General features: G+C 51.2%; 1 protein-coding gene and 1 long non-coding RNA gene across 13 annotated transcripts; one reads left to right on the forward strand and one right to left on the reverse strand.

The window, feature by feature from the left end:
- Positions 1–1,342: 1,342 nt before the first annotated feature.
- LOC110743819 lies at positions 1,343–10,321 on the reverse strand. 11 transcript variants are annotated; one of them, XR_002523468.2, is made up of 8 exons: positions 9,729–9,922; positions 8,523–9,057; positions 7,260–7,799; positions 6,894–7,140; positions 5,612–5,853; positions 4,484–4,653; positions 2,638–2,720; positions 1,343–1,915 (listed from the first exon to the last, which is right to left on the reverse strand). It is a non-coding gene; the product is annotated as an uncharacterized LOC110743819 (long non-coding RNA). The 11 variants fall into 11 exon arrangements; XR_002523467.2 differs by having other exon boundaries at positions 8,156–9,057; XR_004184811.1 differs by lacking the exon at positions 9,729–9,922 and adding an exon at positions 9,969–10,321 and having other exon boundaries at positions 7,260–9,057.
- On the forward strand, positions 7,606–17,757 carry GPR68 (G protein-coupled receptor 68). 2 transcript variants are annotated; one of them, XM_031667903.1, is made up of 2 exons: positions 7,606–7,719; positions 16,052–17,757. In XM_031667903.1, exon 2 carries the CDS (start codon positions 16,151–16,153, stop codon positions 17,276–17,278), a length of 1,128 nt encoding a protein of 375 aa, XP_031523763.1. In that variant the 5' UTR covers positions 7,606–7,719; positions 16,052–16,150; the 3' UTR covers positions 17,279–17,757. The 2 variants fall into 2 exon arrangements, with proteins under 2 accessions (XP_031523763.1, XP_009210402.3); XM_009212138.4 differs by having other exon boundaries at positions 7,646–7,857.
- Positions 17,758–24,263: the final 6,506 nt, after the last annotated feature.

Genomic DNA, 24,263 nt, shown 5'->3' on the forward strand with positions numbered 1-24,263 from the left:
CTTGGGCAAGTCACAATTTTTTTTTTTCTTTTTAAATGGATTCTTGCTCTGTCGTCCAGGCTGGAGTGCAGTGGTGCAATCTTGGCTCATTGCAACCTCGACCACCTGGTTCAAGCGATTCCCCTGACTCAGCCTCCCGAGTAACCGGGACTACAGGCGCCCACCACCACGCCCAGCTAATTTTTGTATTTTTAGTAGAGACGGGGTCTCACCACCTTGGTCAGGCTGGTCTTGAACTCCTGACCTCAAGTGATTTACCCGTCTCTGCCTCCCAAAGTGCTGGAATTGCAGGTGTGAGCCACCACACCCAGCCCATGTTGTCTCTTTCTAAGCCTCTGAGTTTCCTGTGAAATGGGCATCATAGTAGGGCGATTATGGGATTGCACAGGTGAAATCCGACCTTGAAAGCCTTGCAATGCCCTCTGAATGTCAGTTCTGCCCACTCTTATTATTACTATCATACCACACGCTTCTGGGTAAGGTGCACACTGTCAGAAGAAAAGACTCAGCCAACAGGAAACGAAGTGGAAAACACGTTCAAAGAAAACAAATGCAAAGTGTGGTGGTGTCCAGAGGTTGGTGGACTTCAGTGGGTGGACCCAAAGAGGGGCTGGTGACTGAAGACCCTGGAGGGAAGGAGGAGCGCTTGGCACCAGCCACGATGAGGATGATGATGATGGTGGTAGAGGAATGAGCTTTAGCATCAGAATTCCTGTTTCGTCTTTCCTAGCTGGTTGACCTCAAACAAGATATTTTAATTTTCTGAGTCTTAGTATCTCCTAGGGAAAGTGGAGATGATAATACCTACACCTCAAAGACTTGTTATACAATTTGAAAAGATTTGAAATCAAATAATTATATGAATAAATCCAGCACATGATAGGCCCTAAAGCGATTTGGGGGGACAAATAATTTATGCTTCTGTTATCTATTGCTGCATGACAAACCATATTTAAAGATATTAGCTTAGACCGGGTGCAGTGGCCCATGCCTATAATCCCAGCACATTAGGAGGCCGAGGCAGGTGGATCACTTGAGGTCAGGAGTTGGAGACCACCCTGGCCAACATGGTGAAACCCCGTCTCTACTAAAAATACAAAAATTTGCTGGGCATGGTGGTACATGCCTGTAATCCCAGCCACACAGGAGGCTGAGGCAGGAGAATCGCTTGAACCTGGAAGGCGGAGGTTGCAGTTAGCCGAGATGGCACCACTGCACTCCAGCCTGGGTAACAGAGCGAGACTCCGTTAAAAAAAAAAAAGAAAGAAAGAAAGAGAAAGGGAGGGAGAGAGGGAAAGAGGGAGGGAAGGAGGGGGAGGGAGGGGAAGAAAGAGCGAAGATATTAGCTTAAAATAACGTATTTATTTTGCTCACAAATCTGTGATTTGGGCAGGGCTCGGTGGGGATGGCTCATCTCTGCTCCTTGGAGCATCAGCTGAGATGGCCCTACTGGGGCTGGGGGATCCTCATCCAACATGACATACTGGTATGCAAGACAAGTCAAACCTGGCTGTCAGCTGGGGGCACAGCAGGAGCTGCTGGCCAGGGTTTGGTTCTGCTCAGTGTGGGCCTGTCAACGAGGCTGCTTGGCTTCCTCACAGCATAGCACTTAGGTTTCAAGAACAATTATTCCCAAAAGACAGGAAGTGGGAACTGCCAGTCTCTTCAGGCTTAACCTCAAAAACTGGTACAGCGTTGCTTCCACCCTATTCTGTTGGTCAGGCAGTCAGAGGGCCTGCCTAGGTTCAAGGGAGGGGATTTAGACCCCCACCTCTCAATGAGGAAAATCTCAAAGAGTTTGCAGCCACCTTGGGTCTGCCACAACTTGAGTCTTCTCTTTTGCATTTTTTTTCTGGGCGCCATGGTGATGAATTAATCTTTTGCAAAAGTTGAAGTGTTTCTCCCAGGAGAGGACCTGCAGAGACAGAGACATGGGCCTTATCACACACAGTCTATTTTGGTCAGAATCAGTATCGCTGGACCTGACACAGGGCTGAGGGAGCAGGCATCCTACCCAGTGGCCTCTCTAGCCCTGGAACCTCTGAGGCTTCAGTCCCCAGCTTTGTCAACCCTGGGCCTTCAAAACAAGAGGGAGAAGCCAATGAGAGAGCAATTTGGATTCAAGAAAATAGATTTGAGCGGGTGGCCCGGGGTTGAGTGTAATGAGCATCTTCGAAGCTCTCGAGTTGCTGGAGAAGTCGTTTGTTTTTCAAGAGGGCTGCTTCCTGTGTGTTTGGAGTGACTGTTGTCATACATTATTAGGTTACTAATTGATAGGCTGGAGCGCTCTGCAGGCAGTGGGGGCAGCAGGCCCCAGGGATTGCCATGGCAACCTCCAGGTCTGTGGTCTGTGCTGCAGCTGCAGACAGGAGACATGCCCCAGGCAGCTCAGACCTTCTCAGACCACAGGCCCTCCTGGCTGGAAGTCCCCGGTTCAGCACCAGGCCTTCGTGGAAATGCACTTCCGCTTAAGGCCACCCACTCACACTCTGAGAGTCCAAACCAACCCTCTTCTTGTTGCCTCATCCTATATCCTGACTGTTTCCCTCAGATTGTTAGCTTCTGACTTCAATTTTAGCCACGCTGGTCTTCCCAGCAGGCTACAGGAAGAAGTGGAATTTAGATTCATTTATTCACCCAAACATTCAGCATGTTTTTGGTGTGCACGGTCCCTAGCAAAGAACGAAATAGATCCAGCTCCTCCTTCCCCAGGCAGCTTCCTGTGTAAAGGAGAAGACAAGCATTAACCAATAGTCATACATATTTCCATGCGTTACATTGGTAAATATTAAAATACAATGATGGACCAGGTGTGGTGGCTCATGCCTGTAATCCCAGCACTTTGGGAGGCCAAGGTGGGCGGATGGCTTGAGCTCAGAAATTTGAGACAAGCATAAGCCACATGGTGAGACCTTGTCTCTACTAAAAATGCAAAAATTAGCCAGGTGTGGTGGTGTGCGCCTGTAATCCCAGCTACTTGGGAGGCTGAGGCACAAGAATCGCTTGAACTCGGGAGGTGGTGGTTGCAGTGAGCCAAGATCGTGCCACTGCACTCCAGCCTGGGCAACAGAGGGAGACTTGTTTCAAAAAATAAATAAATAAATAAAAATAAATACAATGGTGAAACCAATCCGTTGCATACACTAAATTTTTTTTAAAAAAATACAATGAGCTGGGCATGATGGCCCATACCTGAGTCCCAGCTACTGGGGAGGCTGAGGAGGGAGGATTGCCTGAACCCAGATTTTTGAGGCTGCAGTGAGCTATGATTGCACCACTACACTCAGGCCTGGGTGATAGAATAGGGACCCCATCTCTAAAAATTAATTAATTAATTAAAAATGAAAACACAGTGAATTCGGACATTGAATTGAATCCCAGCCCTGCTGCTTGCTTGCCAGCTGTGTGACCCTTGGTCTTGGATAGCCCTGAGCTTTCAGTGATAAAACTGGGATGATATTTACCTGGCGGGTTGCTGTGAGGCATCAAGGCAGCCTATGGAAAGCTCAATGCCTTGTATATATGGGCAGCTCCAGACAGGTGAGCACCCACCCTGCATCCCCTTGCTGAGCACCCATTTGTCATTCACAACCTCAGGCCACCTTCCTTCTGTGTGAAGCATGTGTGAGGAGCCCTTATCCCAGCTCCCTTGTACCACAGTGATAAAAACACTCAGAGCTCAACTTTTCCTTCCTTCCTTCCTTCCTTCCTTCCTTCCTTCTTTCCTTCCCTCCCTCCCTCCCTCCCTCCTTTTCTCTTCCTTCTTTCCTTCCTCCCATCCTCCCCTCGCCTCCCCTCCCTCCCTTCCTCCCTTCCTTCCTCCCTCCTTTTCTCTTTCTTCTTTCCTTCCTTCCTTCCTCCCCTCCTCCCCTCCCCTCCCCTCCCTCCCTTCCTCCCTCCCTCCCTCCTTTTCTCTTCCTTCTTTCCTTCCTTCCTTCCTCCCCTCCTCCCCTCCCCTCCCTCCCTTCCTTCCTTCCTCCCTTCCTTCCTTTGGGTCTTTCTCTGTTGCTTATGCTGGACACTACAGCCTCAAACTTTCAGGCTCAAGGGATCCTCCCACCTTAGCCTCCCGACTAGCTGGGACTACAGGTGCGGGCCACCACAACCAGCTAATATTTAAAATTTTTGTACAGACAGAGTCTCACTTTTTTGCCCAGGTACATGCCACCGCACCCACCAATTTTTTGTATTTTTTGTAGAGACGGGGTTTCGCCAGCTTGCCCAGGTTGGTCTCAAACCCCTGAGTTCAAGCAATCTGCCTGTCTCAGCCTCCTGAAGTACTGGGATTATAGGCATGAGTCACCTCACCCAGCCAGCACTATACAGGGTTTTAAGTAAGTATCACATGGTGGGTGTAGGAGGCAGAATAATGCCCTCCCTAAAGAGGTCCAGTTCCTAATCCCCGGAACCTGTGACTGCGTTACCTTACATGGCAAACGGGGATTAAGGCAGCAGGTGGAGTTAAGACTCCTAATCAGCTGACCTTAAAGTAAGGAGATGATCAGCATTTTCACAAGGAAGGACCCTTCAAAGTGGAAGAGGGAACGTGAGGGTCAGAGGAGGAGATGTGATGTGAGAAGGACTCAGTCGACTGCTGTAGGCTTTGAAGTTGGAAGATGCCACAAGCCAAGGAATGCTAGAAGCCTCTAGAAGCTGGAAAGGACAAGGAAATGGATTTTAGAGCCTTAAGAAAGAATGCAGCCCTGCAGACTGCAGTTTTGATTTTAGCCAGTAAGATCCACGTCATGCTTTTGACCTCTAGAACTGCAAGATAAGAAATGGATGTTGTTTTGGCCATGTGCAGTGGCTCAAACCTGTAATCTCAGCACTTTGGGAAGCCAAGACAGGTGGATCACTTGAGGCCAGGAGTTCGAGACCAGCCTGGCCAACATGGCAAAACCCCATCTCTACTAAAAATACAAAAATTAGGGCCAGGCATGGTGGCTCACGCCTGTAATCCTAGCACTTTGGGAGGCCAAGGCAGGCAGATCACCTGAGGTCGGGAGTTCAAGACCAGCCTGACCAACATGGAGAAACCCCATCTGTACTAAAAATACAAAATTAGCCAGGCATAGTGGTATATGCCTGTAATCCCAGCTACTCAGGAGGCTGAGGCAGGAGAATCGCTTGAACCCGGGAGGCAGAAGTTGCCATGAGCCGAGATCACGCCATTGCACTCCAGACTTGGCAACAAGAGTGAATCTCAAAAAAAAAAAAAAAAAAAAATTAGCCGGGTGGTGCATGCCTGTAATCCCAGCTACTTGGGAGGTTGAGGCAGGAAAATTGCTTGAACCCAGGAGGCAGAGGTTGCAGTGAGCCGAGGTCGTACCACTGCACTCCAGCCTGGGCAACAGGATAATCCCTGCCACACAGAGTTGATGTAAGGATTAAACAAAGGATCGGGAAGGTGCTTAGCACAGCACCTAGTGCAAAAAGCAAATGCTGGGGAAATGGTAAAGGCAGCTCTTGGTAGCGAGCCACTCCAGGCTCTTTCCTAACCCCTCGAGGGCCAGGCACATGAGAGAACGTGGGTTCTTTTTTCTCTTACTGAGCTAGCATTTCACAAAGACCCGGGCTCAGCCGATTTGAGTAAAACCAAAGAAAGTTTCACCCCTCCTTCTTCATCCCAAAGGCATGGTCCTTCCTCCAGGTGCAGTAGGGCACGTGGTGCTCGCAGAGGGGCTGGGGCAGCTTGCTGGCCCCTGGCGGTGCTGGAGGTGGGCTGGGACACCATGCCATTAGTGGTTCCTGCAGGTATAGATGATGATGGTGTAGACGGCCTGCGTGTGCACACCCTGTTAGGCCGGGTCACCCTGTAGAGGGCCAGAGGTGCTCTCTCTGGCAGGTCGTGTCCTAGGGGTAAGCCAGGCAGTCACTGCTCAGTCAGTTCTGTGCTCCTAACCCCCGAGTCCTCCTATATGACATCAGAGAAAGCCAGCCACATTTCCGAAACTCAGAAATAGCACGTGTGTCCAAATGCACACTACTGCACCACACCAAGCTGAAGCTTTTGCTTGTAACATAAGGCCTACAAGAAGCAACTGACATAGGAAACTTTTTTTTCTTTTTTTTGGGACAGAGTTTTGCTTTTGTCGCCCAGGCTGGAGTACAGTGGCGCAATCTCGGCTCACTGCAACCTCCACCTCCCAGGTTCAAGTGATTCTCCTGCCTCAGCCTCCCAAGTAGCTGGGATTACAGGCACATGCCACCACCCCCAGGAAATTTTTGTGTTTTTAGTAGAGACGGGGTTTCACCATGTTGGCGAGGCTGGTCTCCGACTCCTGACCTCAGGTGATCCACCTGCCTTGGCCTCCCAAAGTGCTGGGATTACAGGGGTGAGCCACTGCGCCTGGCTAGAAATAGTTTTTAAAAGGCTTGCTATGTGGTAGCATTTGCTTGGAAGGCCCAGGCTCCACTGAAGGGGATTTCCTTAGACCCCCTACCGCAAAGCAAGGGGAGTGGAGCCAAGGCTCTTGGCATGAATAAGATGGGCATGTTTTAAACTGTGTTAGTCCCCAGATCAGGGACCTAGCACAGGGCTGTGGCCGCTTCCGGCAGGAAGGACTCGCGCCCCCAGTAGCCCCATGCACCGTGTGTCTGTTGGCTTCCTGGCTCTGGCATTGTAGCTTATAATTAGCTTCCAAGGAGCCTGCCTTGGAGGGAGGTGGTTGCGCCAAAATGCTGGGCCTTTCCATCCTCTGTGTTATGTGTGTGAGGGAGTTTAGTAAGTGCTCCTGAGAGCCAGAAGGCCCCCCGCGGCCAGAGCCCCGGGCTTGGTTCCTGCTCTGGGGACTGACACAGTTGCAAACATTGATGCTCACCCTATCCTTACTCATGCCCAGAGCCTTGGCTCCATGGCCTTCACTCTGCTGCTCTGCCAAACAGGATCCTACCTGCTTCACCACATCCATGGTTCCCCACCTTCACTGCACTTTAGAACAGTCCAGGGAGCTTTAAAGCCATTGATGCTGGCACCTCACTTGGGAGCATGATTTAACCAGCCTTGGGTGGGGCTCCGGCATTGTTTTTTTTTTTTTTTTTTATAGGCTCCCAGGTACGTTCTCATGCACGTGGCCAGGGTTGAGCCCCAGTGACCCAGATGTTGACAGCTTCCCCCGCCCTTGCCTGGATCCTGGTATCCTGTAGGTGCGGAAAGGTGGCTAGAATTAGCCCACCCCCTCCTCCTGTATCCCCCCACCGCAGTCCTGAGGGCACCCGCCCCTAGCTCAGGCTTTCACATTCCCGGTGAGGCTGCTCACTGACTGGGTTGCGTGGAGAGCAGAGGAGGATGCGTGGAGAGAGCCATTCCGCCGCCCTCAGCCTCTGGCTGGCGAGTGGTTCCTCGGCAACCGCCCAGCCTGACACCAGATTGGAGTTCACATGATTCTGCCTCAGCTCGGGAATGGGCAGCCTCCGGCTGGGGATTTTCTAGCCAGAGCTGGGAGGTTCAAGCTGCGGGAAGTCGCTGGAGGGAGAGCTGGGGTCGTGGTTGCAAGGGTGCCCAGGCTCCTGCAGAGCCTCTGCAGGAAGCCCAGCTGTTTGAGGTTTGAGGGCAGAGCCCAGCTGAGGCAGGCAGAGTCAGAGAGGACTCGTTTCAGACTCCCCCCTCAGAGGACTCCCTCCGTCCTGATTTCAGCAGCTGTCTGCTCCTCACCTGTCTTCAGAGACCACACCGCCTTCCTGGGGCCCTGAGGCTCTAGGAGAAGCTGGAAAGCACAGGTGGGGGTCCATCAAGCTGTTTCCAAACTGCGGGTTGTGACCCATTCATGGGTCAGTAAATCAACTTCGTAACTCATGACCTGCATTTTAAAAATTGAAATAGAATAGAAATGATCAGAGTGCGTGGCAAGAAGTAGGGTAAGTATTGCTTTGGGGAAGTTTGTTGCTTTGCACAGATGTGTGGGGGTGTGTGTGTCTCTGTGTGCTGGGTCATGATGTCAGGTGTATTTCTTGCTATTGCTTATGATCCAGAAAGTTCAAAGGCAGCAAGCTGGTGCCTAGACACCTGGGTTCTGGATTCAGATCCACCCCAACTAACTGTGTGAGTTTGAGCCTCCCTGCTTTAGCCTCTCTGGGCTTCAGGTTCTCAGAAATGGCTTAGCAATGCCAGCCCCACCTGACTCACAGGGACTTTGTGAGCCCAGATGGGACTGACCTTTGAAACAGTGACAGGGGTTCTAGAAGTCAGATGCTATGGTCCACACGGTTGCTGGAGTGAGGCGATCTGGGGGAAATGGGGACTAAGGAAAAATGCATCCTGATTTTTTCCCGTCCTCAGAGGGAAAAATAAAGCACTTTCAGAAAATGAAACAGTCTTGTTTAAAGCATGCAGAGGTTTGGCCAACTGAAGGAAAAGGAAGCTGGGCCCTCGGGAAACTCCCCAGCTCTTGTGGGTTTGGGGCTCCGTGAGCAGCCCTGGCACCATGAGTAACTGTCTGTGTGCGTGCTGGTGTGTGCCTCACGGAAGGGGGAGCGAGTTAGATCATTATTTATGTGCTAGCTGGAATCCAGCAGGTAGGCACCTCTGCCTTCTGACTTGGGACATGCACGAGACTCCTAGCTTAGTCAGAGAGGCCTTTCCTTCCTGTTGGGAGCTTAATTTCTCTTGGTCATTGAAGTCCTCAGAGGCCTCTATGCTGATTTGCATTTGCTAAAGATTTGCTTCCAGGCGTTGAGTCACTCTATAGTTTTTCTCAATTTCTTAGCTGGGTAATAAAGTGTTATTTTGATTCTTTTCCCCAATGCCCTCCCAAACCACGGACTGGACACATGGCTGGTTTTCCTCAGTGGGCGTTGAAAACATGGTTGATGTGCTAAAGCGTAGTCGAGGTGAAGGGGGTCAGTCCCGGACCAAGCCTGGTGGCCATTGCTGCAGCATCTGTGAGGACTGGAGCTTGGCTGAGCTGGCGGCTTGAGGGTGGTGGTTCCAGGATGATCATAATAGTCAGCACGGCATCAAGGAAAGTGTGGACCTGGCCTGCCGCATCTCAGCTGCGGAGTCTTCAGCAGGTTGGTTCATCTCTCTGAGCCTCAGTTTCTTCATCTGTAAAGCGGGTGCTGATGAGAGTGGTGGTGAAAGAGAGAACAGACATTCAGAAACTTGCCTGGCAAGTGCAGGGCCCTCGACAGACGTGGCTTAGTTCTTCTAGATATCTATGTTTTTCCATTTATGAAATATTTTTTGTATCCACTGTGTTCTTTCATTTTCGAGGAGCAAGGTTCCTGTAGAGATGAGGTAGAGGGCAAGTCGGAGTTTCCATCTGAGGGTGCCTGTCCTCAGGGAACGGTAGAAGGGAAGGCACTGGTGAAAAATCAGGACCCTCAGACCAGCTCAGGCAGCCTGAGCAGAGAGGGGACCACGGTCATTCCTCCTCCTCACTTTCCTGTTTCTATTAATGATACCCCCACTGTCCCAGCACCCAGCCTCAACCCCCCACCATTTACCTATCCACTTACTCACCTACTCACCTATCCATCCACCCATAATCCATCTGCCACCCATTTCCTCATCCATCTACCCATCTTCCCCTCACCCGTGCATCCATTTACACATTCACCCACCCACTTATCCACCCACCCACCCTTCCATCAACTCACCTATCCACCCACCCATACATCCACCTGTCCACCCATTCACTCATCCCGCTATCCCTCTATCCCTCACCCATGCATCCCTTTATACATTCACCCATCCACTTATCCATCCACCCACCCATCTATCCACTCACCTCTCCAGCTGCCCATATGTCCATCTGTCCAGGCATCCAGTCATCCATCTATCTGGCTACCCCATCCCTCCATTTACTCATTCACCCACCCACCTCTCCACCATCCATCCAGCGAATAATTTTGGGGAGGTTATAAGGACCAGGCACCAAGAAAAATCTCCGATTGGCCCCTGGTTGTTCCCCACCTCGCTTGTAATCACTCGCCAGTTCTACAGCCGTTTCCTCTCTCGCCCTGCCTACCTCATATTTAGATCCAGTCTACTTTCAATTCCGCAGAGCTGCCCCTTCTCTTCCTCTTGCATTTCGGCTGTTTCCACACATTTTCCACAGGTAGAAACTCTCCTCTGCTTGGGCAGCGCTTCCTCTTTCTCCTGATCTTACTGTAACTGCCGATGCTCAGGAAGGCCTTTCCTGACAGGGTGAGGTCCTCACCCATGAACCCTCACAAAATCCTGCACTCTCTTTGTGAGCTTGTTTCACTTGTCCTCTCTCCTCCCCCTTAAGACTAAAAGCCACTTGTTACTAGGGGCCAGTGTCTAGTGTTGTGCCTTCTGTATAATAGATACTCGGTGAGTATTTGTTGTATGAATGAATACTTGGGTGGGTGGATGGGTGGATGGATGGATGGATGGCTGGATGGATGGCTGGATGGATGCGTGAATGGCTGGATGATGGATGCATGAGTGGATGATTGGAGAACCATGGAAGTCTTTGCCGCAGGGTGTGACTGGCTCAGATTTCTGTTTAGAGGATGGCTTTGAGGATGGTAAGATGGAGACAGGAAGCAGCCCAAGAGGAGGCTGTTCCACTGACTCTGGGAAGGAGCTCTTGACCAAGCCCATCTAGGGTGCTGACAAGAGAGCTGAAGAGGAGGAGATGGATGTGGGAAATACTTAGGAGTTGAAAGTGGTAGAACTTGGAAATTAACTGGATGCTGTGGATGAGATGTGGGTGAAAGCTGAAGGCCAGCCATTTTTTGACATAAGTGATTGGGCAGGTGAAGATGCCCCTTCCAAGAACAGACCAGTGGAGAAAATGATGGACCCAGCGTGGGCCTCACTGAGTGTGTCCTGTGAATGGCAGGAAGCTGGTTATGCCTCCATCCTGGGAGAGACCTGGGAGTCATCAGAGTGTAGGTGGGGTTGAAACCACGGAGAAGCAGCCATCCCACAGGGAGTGAAAAGGGCAAACCAGTGTTGAATGTGTGTGGGAGAGCTGCCCACTGCACCTGCCATACACTGCCTTGCATGCTAGTAATTTGTGCATGGGACATTCCTGTCTTTCGAGCTTGGAGGTTCCTTGAAACTGGGGGCCATTTCTTGCATTTTGTTTGTTTTGAGATGGGGGAGTCTCACTCTGTCACCCAGGCTGGAGCACAGTGGCATGAACATGGCTCACTGTGGCCTCGACCTCCTGGGCTCAAGCGATCCTCCCGCTTCAGCCTTCTGATTAGCTGGGACTATAGGTGTGCACCACCACAGCTGGCTAATTTGTAAATTTTATGTAGGGACAGAGTCTCGCTATGTTGCCCAGGCTGGTCTTGAACCTCTAGGCTCAAGCGATCCTCTCACCTCAGCTAGTGCTGAGATTACAGGGGTGAGCCATCACACCCGGCCCATTTCTTGTGGACTTCTAGGTCCCCCATGTCTAGCTTGGTGCTGTGAACATCGGAGATGCTCTACACACACTTGTGCAGTGAAAGCCAGGGTACTGGATAGTTCAAGCTGCTTCATCTGTCTGACCTCGGTTTTCTCATCTCTAAAATGGACACATCTCTAAATGGCTGTTTTTAAAATTGGACAAGAGAACAGAGGTGAAAAGCTCTGTAAACTGTAAAGTATTTTGCAAATAAAAGGTGTAAGTGCTCAGGTTTAATGGCTTTTTCTTGGGGCCTTGAATCAGCTGGGAGACATCCCAAGGGCTGTGACCTGGTTGTGCCCACAAGGTCCCGCTGGATCATACTCCCCTGCCAGCTTCCTCTGTTTCCCTGCCTTGGGAGCTCTTGTAGGGCATGTACTCAAGAGCTGAACCCTGGACCTTCCAGACTGTCCTAGCACCTTGCTACTCAAAATGTGGTCCATGGGTTGGCAGCATCCACATCACCTGGCAGCTTGTTTGAAATGTAAAATTCCTGAGCCCCAGCCCAGACTCACTGTGTCTGAAACTCTGGAGGTGAGGCTTAGCGATCTGTCATAACAAATTCCCCAGGGGATTCTGATGCACCTAAGTTCAAGCACTGCAGCGTTAGAATACCAAAACCCTCTTTTCTCTCCAAAATAAACGTAGGAGGTGCTTTCATCTAAACGCAGTAAATGTTTCTTCTTTGTTCTGTAGGCTTGAATGTTTCTGACTTTGGTTGCCAGAATTAGCTTATTGTTGGCCTAGGGAAGAGGAAGCACCACCCTACACGTATATACACCCACCACTCGTAAACCATAGCCTGATGACACTCAGTGAATTTCCAAGATGACTGGTTGTGCTTTCATGGGGGCTTCATTTGCCGTTTGGGGGGAGCCTGGGGGCCTGTGCTTTTGTGAATGGATTTTATCTTCCTGTGGGTGGATCTTGTGTGGACTGTGGAGAACCTGAAGTAAATTCAGAAAGAGGAACGGCCCTGGATAGGTGCCTTGGGGACCATTCGGGGACATGAGCTTCTGTGGATTTCCTTATATGTAAGCCTGGCAAAGCACTTGGCCCCACAGGTGTGAGCTTGCATTCAGGGACAGGCAGACTGACAAGAGAAGGTGACTAGGGCCGAATTCTGATTCACTGGGCTCTGGGCAGAGTTTTGGGATCATGGACTTCAGCTGTTCCTTCCCCCCTTTTTCTTACCACCAAAACATACAAATGAAAACAAACAAACAAACAAACAAACCCAAAACCCACAGTTGTGCATGGCCGGTGGAAATGTAAGACGGTGCAGCCACTGCGGAAAACGGTAGGGCAGTTCCTCAAAAAATTAAAAATAGAACTAACATATGATCCAGCAGTACCAATTCTGATTATGTACCCAAAAGAACTGAAAGTGGGAACTTGAACAGATCTTGGTACACTCATGTTTATAGCAGCTTTATTCACAATAGCCAAAAGGTAAAAACAATTCCAATGTCCATCAATGCATGGATAAACCAAATGTGGGCTGTGCATACCGTGGACTATTATTCAGCCTTAAAAAGGCAGAAAATTCTGATGTGTGCTACAACATGGATGAATCTTGAAGACATTATACTACATCAAATAAGCCAGACACAAAAGGACAAATACTGTCTGATTCCATTTATATGAGGTACCTAGAATAGTCAAGTTCATAGAGACAGAAATGGTGGTTGCTAGGGGCTGGGGAGTTATTATTTAATGGATACAGTTCACCTGAGATGGGGAGTTTGAGACCAGCCTGACCAACATGGTGAAACCCCGTCTCTATTAAAATGACAAAATTAGCCGGGCATGTTGGCGCATGCCTGTAATCCCAGCTACTTGGGAGGCTGAGGCAGGAGAATCACTGGAATCTGGGAGGCAGAGGTTGCGGTGACCCGAGATCATGCCATGGCACTCCAGCCTGGGTAACAAGAGTGAAATACCGTCTCAAAAAAAAAAAAAAAAAAAAAGTGGCTAAAATGGTAAATGTTATTTTACATGTATTTTACCACAACAAAAACACGAAGCACCTCCCTCCACCACCATCACTGGAATTCTAGGCCAGTGCCCTGAAGAGGACGGAAGAGGTGAGTCAGCGACTGGGAGTCCCTGTTTTCTGGGAACTGAGAGGTTGGGAGCTGAGTCTCAGGCAGAGACTGTATGTGGCAGGGAGGTGGGATGTGGAGCAAGAAGTCCTGGATTCTAGCAGCAACGCTTCTTCCTTCCTCAGGCTGGCTTCAGGCAAGTCACTTGCCCTTTAGAACCGCAGTTTCCTCACCTGGAAGATGGGAAGTGTCGTTCACCTATTCATCCAAGAAGTTTTTTTGTTTTTGTTTTTGAGACGGAGTCTTGCTCTGTTACCCAGGCTGGGGTGCAGTGGCATGATCTCAGCTCACTGCAACCTCTGCCTCCCGGGTTAAAGTGATTCTCATGCCTCAGCCTCCTGAGTAGCTGGGACTACAGGTGCCCGCCACAACACCTGGCTAATTTTTGAATTTTTAGTAGAGACGGGGTTTCGCCATGTTGGCCGGGCTGGCCTCGAACTCCTGACCTCAGGTGATCCACCTGCCTCTTCCTCTCAAAGTGCTGGGATTACAAGTGTGAGCCACTGCGCCCCACCAAAACATTGTATTCTATCTTGCTCAAACTTATTCAAATATCTGGAATCGTCTTTGTTAAATTCTCAATAATAAGAACTTCTTTTTTTTGAGATGGAGTCTCACTCTGTCACCCAGGCTGGAGCGCAGTGGTGCGATCTCGACTCACCGCGTGCTCTGCCTCCCAGGTTCAAGCGGTTCTCGTGCCTTAGCCTCCTGAGTAGCTGGGATTACAGGAGCCCGCCAACATGCCTGACTAATTTTCAGTAGAGACAGAGTTTTGCCATGTTGGCCAGGCTGGTCTCAAACTCTTGACCTTAAGTGATCTGCCCACCTCAGCCTCCCAAAATGCTAGGATTACGGGTGTGAGCCCACTGCATCTGGCTAATAAATAGGAACTTTTCACTGATTCCAATAAGATTATAATCTCTTACTCCTCCTCTTTGCTCCTGGAAAAACAATGCCCTGTTTGCATACCCATTATTTGATGTGGCCCTGATACTAACCCCCAAGGGCAGGTGTTTTTATCTCCGTTTGACAGGTGAGGAAACCTAGGCTGAGACAAGGTAAGTGACTTGCACAGTCTCTACCTGGCTGGCCTGGCGCTCACGTCCTGGGGCCTTGGCCCGGAGCTTTCCCGGAGCTCCATGGAGGAGAGGAGAGGTAGCTCCTGCTGGGTGAGCACCCAGGAGTGCAGGCTGTGCTTGTGGGAAACTGCTTTTGTTTCTTGCCAGGACGCGGTAAAATGTGGACAAGGTTGGGCCTCTTCTGGAGAGGCCCCCATGAGGGACGGTGGCCTCAGTGTAAATGGACCTAAGTAGTACATTCCTGTGAGCAAATAGGACTAATGTGAATGCCGCCTATTGCTGTGGATGAGGAGGGTGGCCGGTGCTGTCGCGTGTGGGTTAGAATTGATCTTTGCCCCATGTCTCCCTGGGAGAGCAGGCTCAGGGTGGGTACATGCTCATAAGAACCTCCAGCCTTCACTGCACTCCAGCCTGGGCGACAGAGTTAGACTCCATCACAAAAAAAAAAAAAAAAAAAAAAGAACCTCCAGCCTTACTTGCTACAGCAAGGGAGCATGAAAATATATAAAGGATGGGGAATAAATAGGCAAAGCTAGGGAATGGGGAGGGGAGATGTAAACTACCCTATAGTGGCTTGGTATGTGACCCATTTGGATATATTCTTTTTTTTTTTTTTTTTTTTTTTAATTGAGACAGAGTCTCCTCCTGTCACCCAGGCTGGAGTATAGTGGCACGATCTTGGCTCACTGCAACCTCTGCCTCCCAGGTTCAAGTGAATCCCCTGCCTCACCCTCCCGAGTAGTTGGGATTACAGGTGTCTGCCACCATGCCCAGCTAATTTTTGTATTTTTAGTAGAGACGGGTTTTTGCCATATTGGCCAGGCTGGTCTCGAACTCCTGACCTCAAGTGATCCACCCACCTTGGCTTCCCAAAGTGCTGGGATTACAGATGTGAGCCACCGCGCCTGGGGCTCCCATTCAGATCTATTCTTCTTGTTATTTAGTTATTTATTTATAGAGACAAGGGCTTGCCATGTTGCCCAGTCTGGTCTTGAACTCTTGAGCTCGAGTGATCCTTCCACCTCCCAAAGTGCTGGGCTTACAGGTGTGAGCCATCATGTCCGACCATTCAGATACTGTAGTTGAATTGGAGTTGGTGGGCTAGTACACCTTCTTTTTTTTTTTTTTTTTTTTTGAGACAGAGTCTCGCTCTGTCGCCCAGGCTGGAGTGCAGTGGCCAGATCTCAGCTCACTGCAAGCTCCGCCTCCCGGGTTCACGCCATTCTCCTGCCTCAGCCTCCCGAGTAGCTGGGACTACAGGCGCCCGCCACCTCGCCCGGCTAGTTTTTTGTATTTTTTTAGTAGAGACGGGGTTTCACCGTGTTAGCCAGGATGGTCTCGATCTCCTGACCTCGTGATCCACCCGTCTCGGCCTCCCAAAGTGCTGGGATTACAGCCTCTAAATTAAATGAGCAAAGAATTTAGAACGGTGCCTGACACACAGTAGGTGCTACATACATGTTAGCTACTATTATAAGCCTTTCCTGCCTCTGACTTTCAGGGTCTTGCCCACCACCAGCGATGCCCAGCCCTTGGTAGAACTTGAACCACCTTCTATAAACAGGATGGCAGTGGAGAGACAGGCCCAGTCCCTGAGCCCATGAGGAGTGTGGCCCCCTCAGGCCCAAAGATGGGGAACATCACTGCAGACAACTCCTCCATGAGCTGCACCATCGACCACACCATCCACCAGACGCTGGCCCCAGTGGTCTATGTTACCGTGCTGGTGGTAGGCTTCCCGGCCAACTGCCTGTCCCTCTACTTCGGCTACCTGCAGATCAAGGCCCGGAACGAGCTGGGCGTGTACCTGTGCAACCTGACGGTGGCCGACCTCTTCTACATCTGCTCGCTGCCCTTCTGGCTGCAGTACGTGCTGCAGCACGACAACTGGTCTCACGGCGACCTGTCCTGTCAGGTGTGCGGCATCCTCCTCTACGAGAACATCTACATCAGCGTGGGCTTCCTCTGCTGCATCTCTGTGGACCGCTACCTGGCTGTGGCCCATCCCTTCCGCTTCCACCAGTTCCGGACCCTGAAGGCGGCCGTCGGCGTCAGCGTGGTCATCTGGGCCAAGGAGCTGCTGACCAGCATCTACTTCCTGATGCACGAGGAGGTCATCGAGGACGAGGACCAGCACCGCGTGTGCTTTGAGCACTACCCCATCCAGGCATGGCAGCGCGCCATCAACTACTACCGCTTCCTGGTGGGCTTCCTCTTCCCCATCTGCCTGCTGCTGGCGTCCTACCAGGGCATCCTGCGCGCCGTGCGCCGGAGCCACGGCACCCAGAAGAGCCGGAAGGACCAGATCCAGCGGCTGGTGCTCAGCACCGTGGTCATCTTCCTGGCCTGCTTCCTGCCCTACCACGTGCTGCTGCTGGTGCGCAGCGTCTGGGAGGCCAGCTGCGACTTCGCCAAGGGCGTCTTCAACGCCTACCACTTCTCCCTCCTGCTCACCAGCTTCAACTGCGTCGCCGACCCGGTGCTCTACTGCTTCGTCAGCGAGACCACCCACCGGGACCTGGCCCGCCTCCGCGGGGCCTGCCTGGCCTTCCTCACCTGCTCTAGGACCGGCCGGGCCCGGGAGGCCTACCCGCTGGGTGCCCCCGAGGCCTCCGGGAAAAGTGGGGCCCAGGGCGAGGAGCCCGAGCTGTTGACCAAGCTCCACCCGGCCTTCCAGACCCCTAACTCGCCAGGGATGGTAGGGTCTGCCACGGGTGGGTTGGCCTAGCCTGGGTCCCCCGCGGGTGGGGCCCTGTGAGGCCTGAGCCTTCAGCCCATGGGCCTCAGGGCCGGCCGCCTCCTGCTTCCCCCAGCACCAGTGCCACTTTCTGCGGAGGCAGCGAGGCCCCGTGACTCCAGAAGTCTGCTCTCCCTTGCTGAGCCCGCTGGGACCGCCGAGGGTGGGAATAAGCCCCCGTTGGCTCATGGTGTCCTCTGCTGCGGCTGCAATGTGGCCAGGCTGGGGCTGCTGGTGGGGGGAAGACAGTGAGCTGCGCTCCCTGGCCTGCTTTCCGCAGAGTTTGTGCATGGGGAGTGTGACGACTTGGCGGGTGGGAGGCTGGGCGTTCACCTGCCAGGGCCTTCCAATGCCACCGTTGTCACAGACAATGCCTGTCCAGGTGTCCCGGTGGGATCAGCGCTGGAGCCCCGCCCACAACAGTGGGAAGAGAAAACTGGAGGGGGAAGGAAGGCAGGAGGGGGAAGGAAAAGAGGAGGGGGAGAAGGAAGGGAGGAGGGGAGAAGGAAAGGAGGAGGGGAGAAGGAAGGGAGGAGGGGGAAGAAAGGAAGAAGGGGAAGGGAAGGAGGAGGGGGAGAAGGAAGGGAGGAGGGGGAAGGAAAGGAGGAGGGGGAAGGGAGGGAGGAGGGGGGAAGGAAGGGAGGGGGTGTTGGGTTGGGGGAGTGGGGGTAGTTATAGGCAGAGAAGGGCCCTGGCTCCAGCCACAAGAACAGGGAGAGCCACCTGCCGCTCCAGAAGACCTGCCACCTCCACAGAAATGCTGGCCCTTCAGACCTTCTGGTCAGTGGGCTGGGACCAGCTCTGACTGGGGATGTCCTCCAAGGCCTGGGACTCCAGTTCCTCAGAACCAAGAGGCTACCTGGGCTTCCTCCAAGAAGGGACCAGTGGCTAGGAGCAGAAGTTGGCATCAGTGAACATTTCTGGAATCTACCAAAGGGAGGCCCAGGTAGAACCCCTTCCTCAGTCTCCCTTCCCCTCTTCCCCCCAACTTTTAAGAGGTTGATCCTTTGTGCTGTGTCTCTTAGCCCTTTCATCGGGGATGCCCAGAGGCAGACAGCCCAGGCTGGAGGTGCCCCAGGGAAGGGTGCTCACAGTGGTCCCAGGGATACACTTGGCTTCGACTGCACAGCCCCTGATCAGATCCTTGTGGAAGGTGTCCGATGACTTGGGGAGGTTCTCTTCCCCTTCCTAGAGGAGGAAGTGACCAAGTTTGAAGGCAGCAGAAATGACCACACAGCCAAGAAGAGCCCATGCAGCTCAGCCCAGGATCTTACTGGGTCAATGACGGTGGAAGCCTCCATGCCTCCTCATTCCACAGCACCTCCTCCTATGTTGACCTTAAACACCGGCTCCCCACTGATACAGACTGGGACGAGCCGAGGGCACTCTCATTTACTATCAAGAGTTGTATTTTTGTATTGTCCTCTCTTTTTGCCAAGTCTACATGTGTTGACTGTGCAATGGATTTATGTAGCCAACTTCAGTCTGCAAATAAAGCAAAGTAACTGGACACCTTGGGAGTATGCTGCAGTCCTTATGGGGTAGGGGGTCTTCAACACCAGGGGTCTAGAGGGTCCTTGAAGAACCAAAGGAGTCAGGAAAGGGCAGAGGTTGAACTTCTCAGGGCAAACTCAAGCAGAGCAATTAGGGATTTGCACTTGATTACCCAGAAAATGTTCAAGAAGGACACAGCCCTCGAGTGAAGTAGAGCCTTCTCTCCCTCCACTTGAGATTCATAAAGTGCCTACAGTGTGGTGTTGCAAATTTGCTCTGTGGTTTAACTTGGTCAACTCCCTTTTGAGGCTAGAGCCCAGTCATGTGGTTTGGAGAATATCACCCACTCTGTCCTTGGCCCCATGACGCCTTGTACTTGCTAGGTAGCTGCTCCCCACAGTGAGGGAGGGCTCCATCAGACCACCCCCTCCTCACTAGAGAAGATTCCCAAAGCAGAAGGGCCTGTCGCATTCATCTCTGTGGGGCTGTCCTCGGTGACGGGGCTTTGTTTGGAGAGACCCACATTTGCTGACCTACCTCTTTAGGCTGGAGCATCTTCTCAACAGTGGCATATGCCATGTTTATCACTGAGGATTAACTGCATCATATTAAAACGTAAATTCGATCTTGGTCATTTAATCCCTCTCTGGGTCAGGCTCCTAGAGTCCTGGAGTGTTCCAGAAGAGTAAATACTTCTTCTAAACAGACTAAGGACAATATTGGGGATTATGACTCCTTTCTCTCCTGAGAGGATGGGTGGAAGAAAAAGTCCATCTGGTTTGGAAGGTGACAGAAGCCATTAGGATTTACTTCTTATTCACCAGAGTTGTTTAGTCAGATGAGGGCTCATCTTCCTGTTTACACACAGGGCTCATCTTCCTGTTACACACACTGGTCTGTGGGTTGGCCAGACAAGAGTGGGAGAAATTTTCAGCACGAAATACATCCCCATCTGCTGATTTCTCTGACTGTTCCAACCAAAAGAGAGCTAGACTCTGACCCTCTTGGCTCGTTGCTTTTCTGAAAAACCCGCTTCTTGTAGCTGGTGATCCTGAAGCCTCCATCCCTGGAATTCATCTGGCAAGACACTGGTCTCTGATGATACTATGATTTGAATGTCCCCTCCAAAACTCAGGCTGAAATTTCATTGCCATTGTAACTATGTGAAGAGGTGGGATCTTTAAGAGATGTTAGGTCATGGATTAATGCTGTTATGGTGGGAGAGAGTTTGTTATTGGGGGAGTTCAGCCCACTTTTTTTCTCTCTTAAGAGCTTGCTTGCCTTTCTGCTTTCTGCCATGAGATGACCCCTGCCAGATGCTGGCACCATGCTCTTGGACTTCCCAGTCTCTAGAATCATAAGCCAAAGAAATATATGTTCTTTATAAATAACCTAGTCCATGGTATTCTGTTATAGCCATAGAAAATGGACTAAGACAGATGGCATTAATCCTGAGGTTATGATGGTGCCCAGTACTCTGGGGGAATGTTGAGATTTCAATCCCATTTGCTTTAATTCAACAACTTTCAGAAGAATACTGCTAAATTACACGTTAGATATCAGTGCTGGCATATACCAGAGAGGTCATAATATCCAGTCCCTCTCCATGAAGTCTCCTCTCTGCATTCCCCAAAAATGATAGTCCAGTCTCTCTACAAACACCGCCAATGACAACTCACCACTACCCAAGACCACTCATTTCAGGGTTGGGCAGAAAACTTCATGCAAAGTCCAATGAGAGGCTGCTTTCTGGCAAGTATTTCCCAAAGTGATGGCAGTGATTCAGGATCCTTCCATCACCAGAGTCCATCATCTTGGGGTCTTCCCTTTTCACCCACACAGGTAAGGGGAAGCAGCAAAAAGAGAATCTCACAGGGGTTTTTGACCAAGTGTGGAAATGGCGAATATCCCTGCTACTCACACTCCATTGGTCAGATCCCAGTCATGTGGCCTCAACCTAACTGCAAGGGAGGCTGGGAAAGGTAGTTTTCCTATGGATGCAGGCAGAATTGGTGAGCATCTGGCCATTCTCTGATAGGCAGCTCTTCAAGCCACCTCAACTTAACTTTTTGAGATAGAGCCTTGCTCTGTCACCCAGGCTGGAGTGCAGTGGCACAATCTTGGCTCATTGCAACCTCTGCTTCTCAAGTTCAACCAATTCTCCTGCCTCAGCCTTCCAAGTAGCTGGGATTACAGGTGTGTGCCACCACATCCAGCTAAATTTTGTATTTTTAGTAGAGAAGAGGGTTTTGCCATGTTGGCCAGGCTGGTCTCAAACTCCTGGCCTCAAGTGAGCCACCTGCCTTGGCCTCCCAAAGTTCTGGGATTACAGGCATAAGCCACCATATCCAACCCTAAACTTAAGAGGTTTTAAGCACCCACCTTTCTGTACCTTCATCTAAACAAAATCCCCTTCTTCAAATGTGATGCCTGGAATGTGAAGTGAGACCAAGTCTGTCTGACCTGCCCCGTGGAGAACAGGCCCATTTTCCTCTCTGCTTCTTTACTTCTGGTGAGAAAGCTTATTGCTGACACACATTGAGTTCATGTGAATTGCTGGTAAGCCACATCCTCTCCACCCTGCCTAGAGGCAGTGGGTTTTTTTTTAATCTAAGAGTTAGACTTCATTGTGCAGCCAGTGGAAGCCACATGGAGTGGGCAGGATGTAGCAGAATGCAGCAGGCTGGACCAAGTTGGGACTGGTGGTCAACGGAGCCCGTGCAATGAGGGGCAAGGAACAACCTCAGAGGAATGCCTTTCCCTGCTGAGTGATGGAGGGGCCAGAGGACCTCCAGGGGACTAAGGAGCCCTGACCTGCTTAGCTGGCTCACTTGTCTTTGATCCACCTCCTGCAGGGTCTGTGTGGCTCATTCTCTCCTCTAGGTGCCAAGGTCTCCAGGCTGCCCTTGTTATCCATGGAGCATCCTATGCACTGTTCACCAGGACTACCTCCCCTCAGTGTTCTTGGAAATGCCCAGCGATGCTTCAACGTCCCACAAATCCATTCTGGTTGGCACCAGTCCCATATCTCACCTTAAGCCACCCCATCATTCCCTGCATGTCATCTCCTATCCCCCTGTAACCAGCTTCTTCAGGCTGCAGCCACACTCACCATGGCCACCTCATGGATATAGGTGCCTCCCCAAAGCACAGTCAAGGCTAGGACAAAAGAGCAAAGCTGAGCAAAACTTTACTAAAGGTCTGAGCAGGAATCCTATAGTGGAATGGACAAGCATCAAAACTGGATTCTGGCGCACAGAGCTCCTGTGGTCCTTGGGCTGGGCCCTGCTAAGGGGTCTTCTCCTGACCCTCCCTTGCACCCGAGCCCCTGATGTGGGAGCACGGGCCTGCCTCTCCCTGTAGCGGGGATGTATCACTGAGTCTAGGACCCCTATTCTCAGCTTTTTCTGGGCTCAACCTGGTGTCAGCCTCTTTCCCAAAGAACTGAAATCCTCTCCCCATGAATTTTTGCCCACCGTGAAGATAACCCATTACGTGGTTTTATGCCTCAGACTCCTCCATGCCAGAAGAGAATTCTGCTGTTACTACTGCAAAACTAAAGGCCCATTTGTGTCTTCCCCCAAAACATGAGTTAGAAGCGTGCTGGCAGCTTGACCATAGTGAGGACTTCTCTCTTCTAGACATCAAGATCGCAGAAACAGGCCACGCGTGGTGGCTCACGCCTGTAATCCCTGCACTTTGGGAGGCCGAGATGGGCAGATCATGAGGTCAGGAGATCAAGACCATCCTGGCTAACAAGGTGAAACCCCGTCCCTACTAAAAATACAAAAATTAGCTGGGCATGGTGGCAGGTGACTGTAGTCCCAGCTACTCGGGAGGCTGAGGCAGGAGAATGGTGTGAATCTGGGAGGTGGAGCTTGCAGTGAGCCGAGATCGCACCACTGCACTCCAGTCTGGGCGACAGAGCGAGACTCCATCTCAAAAAAAAAAAAAAAGATTGCAGAAAGGTCGGGGTACACTCTCAGAGGCCCTTGCTACCTGGAACTCTGCAGTCCCAAATCAGGGACAAAAATCCTAATCGGAGGACACATGAGCAGGGAGGCTGCAGAGCTGAGGTGGCTTCACCGAGCCATGAGATGCCACAGAGGCCCATGTGGCTGAGTTCTCAGGATGTCGGAGGTGTCAGCCCTGCTGCTGCACCAGCATGAGCACAGCCCCTGCCGGTGGGAACTCCCCTAGAATGACAAGGGAGACCTGGAGAGCCCCAACCCCAGCGGCTTCCGCCCAGGGCTGCATCACACCCCTGCATAGGGAGAACTGCAGTCAGTCCCAGAACCACTGTGCTATATCCTAATGCTTAACTGCTGCGTATACAATGCAGGGTTCATTTTCACCCTGTGTTCTGTTCTCACAACTGTTGCTCCTTAAAGAATGAAACTCAACCTGTTTAAGGAAATGAAGGAAAACTAAGCAGGTTCAACAAACATTTGGGGTCATGGCTGCCAAGCTGGACTCCCCTGATCTGGGTGAGTCAGCTGTCACTCAGCAGTGCAACCAGCACAGGATATTGTAAGAGTGTAATGGGACACTGTCAGTGACTCAGTTTCTAATGTTGTTGGGCACTGTGCAGTGGGAGCTTGTGAAAGAGATAAGGGCAAGTGATTGGAGTTGTTCAGGAGGACTCTGAGCCACCCGAGCACTGGACGGGCCTGACTCACCCACAGGGTGAGGCTGTCCTCCTACACAAGGGTCTGGGCTCAGGGGGTGCAAGGGAGCAGATAGAGAGGAGGTGGAATAGTGTCAGGGTGAGGTGAGGGGCAGCTATGGTGATAAACGTTAGGCTCTTCAAAGCGACCTTAGTTGCCGGGTAGGGATTAAGCTCAACTTAGCACTTTGGGAGGCCGAGACGACAGGTCGAGAATAAGACTATCCTGAAAGCGATGGTGAACTTTCATTGCAACAGGCCTATGAGCGGGAGCGCCAGTCCCAGTTACTTGGGAGGTTGAGATTGGTGTAAATTGGCGGAGTTGTAGTGAGCTGACGGCCATTGCATTCCCCAGCCTGGCTTACAGACAGACCTCGCACCTTTTGGCCTTAGTAAAATGCTGTTTGGAAAAAAATTTCAAAGGTATAAATATTTTGGTGGTGGTAGGAGTAAATCTTCTGTAAAGCCCAAAAACTTTGTAAATATATATTCTACATTTGTACATTTTACCATTTTCCTTTTTTGAGACAAGGTCTTGCTACGTCACCCACGCTGGAGTACAGCGGTGTGATCACAGCTCACTGCAGCCTCAAACTCCTGGGCTCAAGTGATCCTCCCACCTTAGCCCTATGAGTAGCTGGGACTACAGGTACATACCACCATGCCTGGCAAATTTTAAACACTTTTTTTGTAGAGATGGAATTTCACTATGTTGTCCAAGCTGGTCTCAAACTTCTGGGCCCACGGGATCCTCCCGCCTTGGCCTCCCAAAATGTTGAGATCACAGGTGTGAGCCACCATGCATGGCTGCTTGAC

Source organism: Papio anubis, chromosome 7, assembly GCF_008728515.1.
Source record: "Papio anubis isolate 15944 chromosome 7, Panubis1.0, whole genome shotgun sequence".
Classification (NCBI taxonomy): domain Eukaryota; kingdom Metazoa; phylum Chordata; class Mammalia; order Primates; family Cercopithecidae; genus Papio; species Papio anubis.

Coding starts and splice junctions, on each gene's coding strand:
- GPR68 (XM_031667903.1), top strand. CDS start 16,151: ATGAGGAGTGTGGCCCCCTCAGGCCCAAAGATGGGGAACATCACTGCA.